The sequence below is a fragment of the Egretta garzetta genome, unplaced genomic scaffold (genome assembly GCF_000687185.1).
Source record: "Egretta garzetta isolate BGI_Z169 unplaced genomic scaffold, ASM68718v1 scaffold23, whole genome shotgun sequence".
NCBI classification, from domain to species: domain Eukaryota; kingdom Metazoa; phylum Chordata; class Aves; order Pelecaniformes; family Ardeidae; genus Egretta; species Egretta garzetta.
Window position 1 is genome coordinate 3,503,599 of NW_009259237.1, and position 12,611 is coordinate 3,516,209.

At 37.9% G+C, this 12,611-nt stretch overlaps 1 protein-coding gene across 1 annotated transcript in view; it reads left to right on the forward strand.

The window, feature by feature from the left end:
• The window catches only part of PEPD (peptidase D), a 159,495-nt gene that overhangs the window by 46,916 nt on the left and 99,968 nt on the right, over window positions 1–12,611 (forward strand). Inside the window, exons 7-8 of the mRNA XM_035891534.1 lie at window positions 4,725–4,769; window positions 11,556–11,631. Of these exons, the coding sequence (XP_035747427.1) occupies window positions 4,725–4,769; window positions 11,556–11,631 (121 nt within the window). The remainder of the gene's footprint in view (window positions 1–4,724; window positions 4,770–11,555; window positions 11,632–12,611) is intronic.

A 12,611-nucleotide genomic window follows, 5' to 3' on the forward strand; every position in this document is an offset into this window, starting at 1 on the left:
TCCTGCTTTCCTGCTTCTCCACCGCTACTCTATCAAGTGTTTCCTTTATAGAAATGGATGTATTGATTTCTTCTGAGAGGACTAAAACCATGGAGTTTGTACCAAGCAATGTGTTCCTTCAAACCACTCTCCCTCCTGTCTTGCCTCCGCTTGGCCGGGCACTGCCCTGGCTGTGATGCTGTATTTTGTTCCTGGGTTCTTGTTTGTTTCCATTTTCTGGCTACCTGGTCAGGATGTATTTGCTTGCTAGGGTCCTTTTGTGTTCTTTCTGCTCCCATTTGTCTCTTTTCTCCTAGATTGACTGTGCCCTGGTGCAGGTTTGGGGTGGGTCTTTCTGGTTTGTTTTTTTTTTGTGTGTGTGATGGATGATAATAGAAATAATGTGTCATTTCCTGAAAAAGCTGAATCTTGCTCTCTTTGCAGGCTGTTCATCTGCTCCTGTCAGAAGCTGCCTTTTTCTTGCCCTAATAATGTTGCTTTCCTGCCTTACTTTTTGAACCTTTTGAACTCCTTCTGGAACATAATTACCTAAACTATTTGATTAATTTTTCCACTGTAATAAATAGTCACTTGAGACAAAATGACTACTGTGGTCATGGGTTATTTCTATGCTCACCCTGAAGATCACCCCTAAGTTATTTTTGTCCTGCTAGCAATGATCAAACTTGATTTTATGCTGGTAATAGAGCCCATAATAGTGAATCATATAATAGTTTCCATTAGTTTACGTATAGCGCTCTCATATAGAATAGTATGTTGTACTAAAAAAGGCTCGTATATTGCTGCAATCTGTAAAAATAGAGAATGGCTGTACTTGGGAAGTCTCCTGGCTCAGTGGTGGGTAGTACCGTGGTTCAGTGGAGGGAGCAGTCTGGGAGAGGGACTTAGGAGACCTGGACCATTTACTAATGTTGTTCCTGGTAACTCCCCTCGACTCAGCTTTCTTTACAGCTGTTATGAACCTTACAGAAATTACTTGCTCTCACTTACTTCAGATGGTGAAGTGTAGAAGGCAGATTTCTAAAGTAGTTCTAATGCATTGTTCTCTAGAAGTACATAATTCTGTTTAATTCTGCTAATAAAGGCTAGTTCGATTCTTTTTTCTTCTAATTCATGGACCCATTTTTTGGACTGGAAAATGTGCAAGATTTTTTTAAACCTAATCGTGTGGCAGTTGTGTAGCACTTGCAAAAATGCTTTGAGATGATGTGATTCACTGTATAGAAAATGGATTTTGAACCTGTATGGACAAACAGTAATGTGCCTCATACTTTAAAACACTGTTGAATAAATCTTTGCTGGCTGTGTTGGGGGCTTTCTTTCATCCTCAAAATTGATTGATGTAAGTGATAAACAGTTTAAGCAATTGTACCTAATGTTCAAAGTTTTTCAGTTTTGCCTCATGGCCAGTGAAGACCATCTAAATGGCTTCTTCCCTGTTGTGTAGTGAAGTTAATCATTAGGGGAAAGGCTCCATGTTGAAGAAGAATAGAAAATTCTAACATTGTGTATGAATGTTTTAGATTTTTATCACCATATGCATACAAAATGCATTCATTAAACTGACAAAAAAAGTCTCATTATACAGTGTTATTATATAGGAGGTGTAGATTTCTAGCTTTTTTTTTTTTAAACTAATGAAATTGTCTTGCATGTTAAAGGACAACTGAGTATGAAATCAATTTGTACATGCCTTTCAGTGTAGTATTTCTTAGTTCTGTGTTGATTAAATGGGAGCATTAATACATTACAGATTGCAACTGTAGCAAAATATCGATTTGTTTTCTTCCTCAAGTCCACATATCTCATCATCTAAGTATTGTCAATTTGCAAATTGCAGGAAAATGTAGAATTGGATTGCTCTACATGATCCTCTTAACGTTAGGGCAGTACGTGGTTTTTAAGAGTAAGTTGTTTATTGTCTAGCAGGATAAAAAGGTGGATGGACAAGGTAGGGTTATTTTATGTAGGACTTTGTGCAAAAATTATGTTAATTACTTGTTTTGAACACTCTTTATGTTCTCCTGTTAGTGATGTCAAGCTCTTCCCCTTGAACTTACTTAAACAAACCACATCCTAAAAGTTACTGGTTATCTGCCTTGTTGGTAACTAAAGTGAAGCATAATTTCAGTCACTAGCTTTAAAAGTCTAGCAATCGTAAACAGGTGGCCTTGTGGCCGCATGCACAGGACCCACAGCTGTCACAAGCTAAGCAGAGTTAAGACAGTTCAGTCCTTAATTGTTGGCTTCCTTGAAAAAGCTGCATACAATACATCGGATTCTCTTCCAAATCTGAATTGATGCTTTGTCCTGGAGGTATAAGGTCTTGTTTTATACTTGACATCATATCAGAAAGTCCATCTTCCAGGTGAGGGATAAAACTGCTGTTCCACTGATGACTGCCTGCCTCTTCTCCATGCCCCCAGCACCCCCTTGCTTTAATCCCACTGCCTTTCTATGTGTTTAATTAGCTTCCCCAATTGACAGCAACTGGAATTTTAAGTAGCTGCCACATAGTAGGTGGTCCCAGCCAGTGAGTAAAACTTGCATTTCTGGCAGCACAAAGCCAGTTCAAGCAGAGCCTTTTGGATCACGATAGGTAAAAACCAGGGACTGCAACAGAGATGGTATATCTTTCAGCTGAAATTTCTTTTCTAAAAGAGTTATTTGAACTATTGTAAGCCTATGGAGATGGACAATTTACCCCAATTCCTCCCCCCTCTTTTTTCCTTTTTTTTTTAAAATAGATGGATGTTCAGATGAGATGCATTCTTCTGTTGTGGGGTTCATAGTTTTACTGTTTGGCTTGGTTTCTTCTGTACTTGTGGCTAAAGTGCGTGTGTCAGGCTCTTGACAGAAGAGCTGCCAATTTTCGGAGTCTAAGTCAGCTGCATTTTGTACCCGCCCTTCCTTGCCCTTTGTTTTCTTTTGTTAATTCATGATAACCATAGTTTATACTTGTCTTATTTGCATAGAGCCTGTGTTGGAGCTTTCTGCAGTGCTTCAATGTCTCCTACACTTGTCTTCATTGATCTGTTTTCTGTCTGACCTACTGATGACAATTATTGAAAGTCTTTGGATCTGTTCTTACAGCTTCAGATTAATTCTTCTTCACCTTGGTTTTCTGTGGTGGTGTCAGTTGGTATGCTTACCAGCCAAATAGGGAGATACTGGTATTTTAGAGATTTTATAGATTGATTTTACTATATCATTTGTATATTTTCTTCTGTATAAATTTGTGTTTAACTGGCTCTTCTATTCCAGAATTATGTCTGCATTGGCCTATATAGGTAATAGTTGCTAGGATGATGATGATTAAATTGAAAAAGTGCCCTTCTTCTCTGGTTTTACAAGACTTTCTTGATTCCAGTATCAGCTTTATTCTATAATGATGCAATATTCCACGACTTGTGGCTTTTTGTATTGTTGCTTTTCCAGTGGTTTCTGATTAATACCCATAATACCGAATGCCACGCAGCTTGTCCTTGTTGAATGTTGCGATAAGTTGTTGGTTCCTATCTTGGAGTAGGAACACAAAGCTATTAACCTTCACCTTGTTGGGATTTTAGAAGTTTATGAGCATATGTTCTTGAAAAAGAGAAGCATAGGGGTTTTTTTCTGCTATCTGAGGACGCAGGAAGACCCTGGTACAATCAGAAGTGACTTCCAAATACTTCTTTTTAATTGGATTTGTGCTTTAGTTCAACCCTTCTGAGGTATAAAGGATGGTTAATAACCTGGAATAGATTTAATTTTTCCTTCAAAAATGTGGGAAAATGAATTGTCGCCTTATGACATTCTTCTGAAGATCTGTTGAGAGCCTTGGAGCATTTTAATTCTCTTAAATGCCCTAACTGAAGAGCCAACAGTCCTGAGTCAGACAAAAATATCTTTGATGCAGAACACTCCTTAGGCATTTAAATTGTAAGCAAAAAACCCTTCGAACAATGCTTGAAAATCCATTTATGTTCCACTTAATTACTCAGCTTCTTACTCTATTGGCCACTGTAATGTTATTGTTTAGAGAGCCTCAAAATAGTTCCAAGAATACATGAATTGCTAATGTAGAAAATAAACAGGAAAATAGTTAAGTATTTGAGGCCAAGGTGAGATGGAAGCTTTTGCTTTGCCTCTTCTCTAGATCAGAAAAGACAAGGAGAGGTTGTTTTCCTTTTCACAGTCCTCTGAGCGAGCTTGTTTATCACATGCCATGTTCTGTGCACACAAAAATCAGAAGGTGTAAAACAAAGGATGAAATTAGCAATTCACTGTGTTTAATTTCATTGAAGGGTATTTGAGGAGCAAAATTAAAAACACAGAACAATTCTGGTTGCAAGGGACCTCTGGAGGTCAGTCTAGTCCAACCTACACTCATAGCTGTGAATTGATAACTTAACATTTTATCTTCATCAAAAGAAGTTTTTTTAAATATGTCTTGAACATATGGTTAGTCTAGTTTCTGCACATTCTTAAAATGATGTATCTGATTTATTCTCATGTATTTCAAAATGAAATACCTGCATAGTGAAGACGAGTGTGCGCATTCTCCTCCCTGGGATCTATACTGATCTATACTGAATTCCAATACAGTATTTGCCTTTGCAGGTTTTCACATCCTCAGAGAAGACATATTTAAAACAACAACAAAAAAGGAAATATACAGTCCCTGTTGTTGTGTGTTTGGCTATTTTTTAACATTTGTATTTTGGGGGGTTTTTTTGTAGATTTAATGTGAACAACAAAATCCTTCATGCTGAAATTGCAGAATGGTGAGTAGCATAAAATCTTTCTCTTTGAGTGCTGCTGAACGTGCTTATATTCTATAGCATTGCTTTAGAGAGATTCCCTCAGCAGGAGCCTCCTAGTTTACTTTAAGTTTTAATTTTAAGCTGATTTCATGTTGTGGGGTGGAAATAGTGTACAAAAATAAAAACAGGGCTAGGTAACAGCATTGAAAAGTCATGAATTTATGTAACATTTCTTAAGCCTTGTGTCTAGATATACTTTTTTATAGAATGTGTTTGGAGTTTAGTCACATTTGTGTAAATGTGAATTTGCATGAATAGGAAAAGAACCGAGGATAATTCATATCCTAGCAATGAAAATCAAAGGGAGATGAAAACTGTGTCTGAACAGGTAATATTTAATAAGGTGTTATTATTTCTCTAGGATTTATTTTAATAGCATTAATTTTGTTCAATTGTTATTCAAGTAACTATACTTTGTGATTCTAGGGGAATTCTGCTGTAGCCTATCTAGAATAGACAAAATTAGAGAATGTGACTCAGTGCATTAGCAGCTTGCAAAGCTACTGCATTTTATCAGTTTTCTTCTTTTGGTCAGCATTGCCGACTTTGTCCTCAGGATTGCTCCCTAACTAGGGCTTTCTAGTTTTCTACTTAGGAAATTAACTGAAGAAACAACGTAGTGGATTTTTGTTAATGAATTAGGCTTTTATCTAAGTTTTTTGAGTGTATTACTCTAGAAATGAGGAAGCAAATCCTTAGTTAAGACAGATAAGATCAGAATCTTAAAATACAAACAGGAAAGTGTACACTCTGACTACCACTGATGTAGCTGATTGTATTATACTGCATATTATAAATATATTACATACTATATAATACTACATATTATTCTTTTTAATATTTATTATTAGCACATATGCTGAGAACAATCTTCTGCTGTCTTCAGCTACATCTAGTTGCCAGCTTGGAAGCTGGGGAGATGTTTTTTGATAATGCGATTTCAGGACGGGTAGAATTTTAATCGGTGACATTTCTGGTTTTGCAACCATTTTTCATTGTTTGGCATGACATTAAAAAAGTTGTAAAAGGGAAGTGGGTAAACTTTGCTTAGACACTTTTGTGTCACTTGAGTCACAGGTGGACCTGGAGATGTATAGTAGTGGGACTCATGGCTTGCAAATCCTGCTGATGAGTGCAAGGGGGAATGCGAGTGCTTTGTAACACAGGCAATTGCTCAGGGTACGAGTTCTTAAATCTTGCCTCTTCTGTCCTTCTAGAATTTGGACCCTTCCTTTTCCAAAGCAAAGAAGTTATCCTATAGAATTGATTTTTGAATTTAAGAGTTGGTCAGCCTTTGAGGTGCAGAGTCCTGACTGATATAGACAGAACACAAGTTCAGCAATTGTCTTGTGGGGATGTACAAATTAAAGACAATTAGGAAAACTTGGTAAAGAGGAGCTTGGCAAAGCCTGTTTTCTTTCACAAATATTATTAGTGTTTGATTAGTCAAGCTCCTGTCATTGCCAATATTGATAGGGAAAATCTAGAAATGTTCACACGTGCTCCAAGACCCCTGATGCCATGTAACATTGTGTACAAAAATAATAGAAAGAGTAACTCAAGTTAGAAGTTCTTAATGAAGTCTTAGTTTCTTGCAGAGGTGGCTGCTGCTGTGTTCTGGTTGGTTGACTTGGTGTTGGGCATGGGGTTTTGTGTTGCTTAAGTCATTGGGAACTTTCCTCTGACGCTTAATTATCATGTGCCCAGCAGCCAGAGGGTGATTCTTTAAGTGACTGGACGAACTGTTTAAAAGAGCAGAGGAGGGAGCTACATCTTTAACCTGACAGTGCTGGTTTTGTGCTTCTCTGGTTTTGCCCATCTTAACAGAGAAAGACAAGGGGCAAGAAAGGGGACCTTCAGAGGGGCCTGGTCTAACTTCCAAGCTTTGATCTGTAGATACAACGGCACTATAAGGAGAGAGATGACAATTTTAGCTGCAGAAGGCTTTGGGTTAGGGCTACAAGCTTGCTCCCAAGTTAGCTTTCATTCTGGTTCAATCCACCTTACCAAGGTGTCATCTGATAAGCTTTTCTCCTCTGTGGTTTGGGTTAATGGGGCATTAAATCTTCTTTAGGGAGCTCAAGGATGGACAAACATGAGGTCTGTGCCCTAGGGTTGTACCGAGATAGGTGGAGCATTGAGGCAGTAGAAAAGCAGCACTTGGAGCTGTTCATTTTGGTGTAGAAAGAATCTTCTGTGAATTGTGCGTGCCAGTCCAGAATTCTGATTTTGTCTCCCTGCAATCTCATGGCGGAGAGAGGCTTGGTATGCACCTTCCCTCTGCCTGGCTTTTAAGGAAAGGGAATTCTGAGAGCAGTCAGAGTTCAGATTTACATTTAAAAGTATTTTAAAAGATTTTATCAAGTTTGGTGCTTTCATTTTAAGTCAGAAGTATGTTAAAGACCATTGTTAGGATTTAAGCATCTGGTGAAATCAATGCGTAAATGACAGGCTATGTGTATTAAAACTTCCTAAAGTAGAAATCTCCTTGGAATGTTAAGTAACTGCCCAAGAATCTTTCTTTGGAAAGCAGTAACATTTTTAGAATTAAAAGTATTTTTCTCTTAGGAAGATTAATTTTGGGGGGTGTTATATTTTAGGGTAGGAAATTGCTGAATTTGAACTGTATGCTTGCATGGATGCATATAATTTCAAATTCAGCAAGCTCTCAACTACTCTGCTTTACATGATACTTGTCAGAAAAACTCCGATCTATACCATGCTGTCAAAACTGCCAGCAAGAGGTGAAATGGCTGAGCTTTCTGAACCAACTGGGGAGAACTGTGAGCTACAAAAGGCAACTCTAGTATTATACAGTCTTATAATAAAATGCAGAGAAAATGGCTCAATACTGACAAGGGGCAAAGCATTTGTGATTAAGGATCTGTTGTTCCCCTTGCTTACTCCTCCTTTTTCAAGATCTCAAGATTTTCTGACTTGCTATGAAACTTAAGGGTAAAACATAAAAGAACTTGACCTTAGACTGGTATACTAATGTCTGTCTACCATAATTGTGGTGGTGCTAGCAGATAAACATTTAGCAATGTATGGCTCGTTTTGTGCCTGTATATACTGTATTTTCCTGTAACCTCAATGAAAATGGGATTTGGTGTTTATATGTGGAAGATTTCATATATTCTGTATTTTGCATTACTTTGATGGAAAGCTATAGTTGTTTCTTTGGGGAAAGTGATTGTGTGTTAATGTCTTAAAGCTGGGCACATGCTTTTTCTGTTCTCAGAGGTTTTTTTATTGATGTTGTAAACCTCTTAACATCTTTTTGAACTGTTTCAAGATGAACTCCTGTGTTTGGTGTTCATGCAACTGTCTTACAGAATTGCACTCTAGTGCTTCTCCTTTGTATACGTGCATTACTATGTTTACTGGCTTTGATGCTAATTGAGTTAGCAAGTTTTTATGTGAAAGCTTGCAGAAGAACATAAATATATCGACTATGGTAGAGAAATTTCTGTAAATAAAATGTGGAAAGGTAACAGCAGAGGTGAAAAAGGGTGAACACAAGGTAGGACTGTGGTGTCTGTCTACGTGGGCAGCATCTATACTTACTAGGTGGTTTGTAAACATCATGTTTCCAGAAGGACAAGGAGCATTGGACATACCCAGATGTTTTCCATGCATGTCACAGAAAGCAGCCATTAAGGTTGCATACACATACTAAAAACAACAAAACAAGACAGCTGATAAACACTGAGCATCTGGGAATAAATACTTCTGTCAGTGTGATCAGGAATGGTGAACGTGCATGAGAAGCAAACATTTGTGTGTCTTTGAGGAAAGCACTGGTTTAGGAAAATGTAGTTGAGTTATACATGTTTCAGCCTCATAATTGCCTCGAATTCTTTGTGTTCCTGACCACTTGATTAATGGAAAATAGGTTGTGCATGAAATTTGGTATCCAGCCACTTAAAATGCCCAAACTTAATTTTAGGAATGAAATTATACTTGTTTGTATTAAAGCTTCTCTCTTCTGTTGGATGACTGACATGCATGAAAAGACCACCTGCTCATATGGCAAGTGCAAATAGAAGCACAATGTGTACTTAAAAGAAGAGAGTGGGGAAGAACAAATGTTTTTACATTGATAAAATCGAAAAAAAAAAGAAGCTAAAAGTTATAGGGTCAATCCTGACAGTAGGAGCCCTGTGCTTCTATTTTAACTTGATTGCATTGTGTAGCTTGACTGTTAATCTGAGAACTGCATTACATGCTGAATCTGTACATTTTTACAATTGCATTAGCGGAAGCCTGGAAATTATTTGTTCCCATTAAAATATTAATGAATGTATGCAGAGTGTGTAACTTGTCCAAGAGCTGTTTTTAATAGAATGTTGAATTCCACATTAATGAACAAAAGTGGGACTTTCTTCCTAGCCTTATCTTGGAAGTGAGGGGAAAACGTCATGAGAACTGTGGACCACTCATCACCCTCAAGATTGCCCTACAGTGCTAACAACAGTGCTTGACTAGCAACACTTTAGGCCTGGCTTGGAAAAGTGTTGCTTTTTATGCCATCAAAACAGTGAGAAGGAGGTGAAATACATGCCCTTCTGCTACCCAAATATGCTGGTGGGAGCTCCATCAACAGTATCAATGCAGACTGCATAGGAGCCAGGTGACTTTTTCTTTTTGGTATGTAGTGGAGGGTGAAGTTGATCGTGTTCTCTGCACAATTGCACATCCTCCCTCTCATCCCTACTAACCGTTGAGTATTGTTTTTTGTTGGTCTCAGAATGACTAAACATTTTCTGTAAAATATTTCAGTGCTTGACCTTGTATAAATGAAGGTGATGCATTGCATAAAAAGTCTGAGGCTGAGCATGAATTTGTATATGCAAAAAGATACCTGAGAAGTTAGGATCTAAAATAAATACCTTGACCCTGAAGCCTTATGACCTAATCAAGTAAAACAGGTTCTAATACTGTTTGCACTTGCCATTGAGCAGTCACTAGCTTGTATTACTAGCGGATCCCAATATAGAGATTAGACAACTGAATTATGAAAAACCTATTTTTCGGGCATTTGCAGATCAGAGATATGTACTGTATATTGAAAGTAATATAAAGGCACATCAAACAAGTATTAAATTATCCTGCTAGCACATGCAGTCTTCCAAAGAGTAGGATTAAAAAAAAAAATCTGTAAGCCTTTGCTACCTCATTCTAATGTGAATATATTCGAGCTACAGTTCTTTATGTCTTGGCTGAAAGGCAGTAACAGAAGTTTGTTTCCTCACCCATGGTGAGCAGATTATACCATCCCAGTGTAGTTTTTTCACCTCGGTGTGCATTTTAAAGCCTTGTACTTCTCATTTTCAATGTGTGTAATGATTATTTTGTGTCATATTCCAGTTGACTAAGAATGTCAATCCATTCCCCTCTACTGTGTTCCAGTTTGTAAGAGCATTTTGATTGGTATCAGCATTTTTGCAGAGGTACCTTTACTCTTGCCAGAAAAGTTGTATTTGAAGGGGAGTGGCTGTGCCGCATAGCGATGCAATTGCTGTCTGTGGGAAATGCTCTTATCACACATCAGAGGCACTGATGGCTGAGAAACCTGTTTCTGGACTCATTAAAACAAACTACAGGAGCAGTAATACAGTAAATAGTTTTCTACAGTGGTGTGAGTAGGAGCATGTTATAATAAAAAAGAGGTGTCTTGGTGGCAGTTTCAAAAAATAATAGTTACGGTACTTTGTAACTGTTGCAAGCGCTGGAGTGGAGCTGGAAAATACCATTTAAATATTTTCATGCAATTCAATAGATGTAGTTTTGTTCTTTGTAAACAGTAAGTATGTACTTCACAGCTGCTTTTGAGATGGGCATGAGAAATATTTGGAAATCAGTATGTGTAGCAGTGGAAAGTGTAGGTGATTTTTTTAATAGAAGGTATGGAACTATCTCCACTTCCCTGTTCATGTCACACTAAATAGCTGCTTTTATTTGAAATGCATGGTAGAAAGTAGTGTAAGTAGATAAGAGTTTAATGGTGAATATTTGAGATGAGTTCAGAACAGAGTATCAAGGCCCATAAATAGACGCAAATTCAGTATCTCATAAGGCACGAAGAACAGGATGGGGCTTTTGGGGAGTTTTTTTGGTTTGGGTTTTTTCTTCCAGCTGCATGTGAGAGAGAATGGACATTGTGGCTGTAATTACTGCTGCTGTGATTTCTGAATTTCATGTTTTCGTTTTTTTAATACCAAACAAATAGCATTTCTTGACACCACCCTCCCCCCTGCCTTTTGAGGTATTGCACATAGGTGGGAGTTGGGATTGTGCTGAATAGAAATTCTGGAGCTCTGGGAATTTCATTATGTAAACTAGTTTCAAATTGTGTTTAAAAAGTAAATCAAGTATGCTTGTAGAAATGTTCCGTTTGAAGTAGTGTTTGAGCCATGACAAATGCAGAAATACATTGCTTTTGTTCCTAATGTTTTATAGAATGAGCTGAAAAAATGTCAGTTGGGCCACTTGTTTATTAGTATTAAAATAATGCAGGCTGATGCTTGAAATGCTTGCGACTTCTCTGTAAGATTGCTTTGCTAATAGTGAATCAATGCCAACAAAACTTTGCTGTCATGAATACTGTAATAGCTCTTCTCTCTTGAGGTGTACTTGATCTAATTTTACCATAGGTGATGCATATTATTTTCAGGTTTCTTTATTTTGTATTCTTAAACTGTGAAGTTGCAACCTAACGTGATGTCTCTTCTACTTTTCTTTAAGTCGTGTGATTAAGACAGACATGGAGTTGGAAGTTCTGCGCTACACCAATAAAATCTCCAGTGAAGCTCATAAAGAGGTAATGGATCCTTTACTGTTAATAATTTTTGCTCTTAGTGTAGCAGTGGTACTCAGAAAATGTTCCCAGCAACCCTGAATTGCTTAGTAATAAAATAATGGAAAGGCTGGATAGAAATAAGAGGATAATATCCCTCCTATTACAGCCCAGTAATATACCTTGCATTGTCCTTGAACTCACTGGTGCATTTGTGATGTGTGAGAAATCAAGTGTGGTTTTGGATAAGAGCTGGAGCCTCAGCAGAAGGTGACCTGCTTGCAGTCTGTCTGTCCTGTATGCACAAATACCTTTATAGTGATGAAGAAAGAAGAGATCAAGAAGATTATTCTTCTGGCCCACATCAACATGTAAAGCGCTGAAAAAGTTTAGCCAGCAAGTTACTCTCTCCAGATCCTTACAGACTGAAGGAGTGTTTCCGTGCACAGTGGAAGATGGTGCAAGGATTCCCTAGAGATGGTTATGTCCCCCAGTACAGTGCTTCATGATGCTTTTCTGTTGATGTAGCAGAGTGGCAAAGACAAATCCAGGCTCTCAGCAAGGCTGCTCCGGTTGGACCTAGCACTGTGCCAGTGGAGTCATATTGCTCTACTGGTATTGATGACAAAATTAACTTGGGTGTCAGTCCTGTACTCCATACAGCGATGCAGAGATGCCATGAGTTCTGAGCAATGACCAGAGGGAGCTTGGGTAAAGGCAGCTGATGAGGTTACTGACTCAACTATTGTCTTTGTTCTTGTTCCTCAGATTTCTGAACTGTGAAGTGTAAAAATATCTTAAAGAGAATATTGTAAAATTGCAAAACTAGGGTTAGTCATTTGCATTCATTCTCCTTGGTCCTTCATCATCCTTGAATAATCTTATCATATCTGAGAGAATTTCTTCCATAGAGCAGCTGCCTAGAACATTTATAATACAGAAACAGGCAAGGGAATAAAACTGGTGCACATTCTTAGCAAATCTGAGAACAAAAATCAGACTTC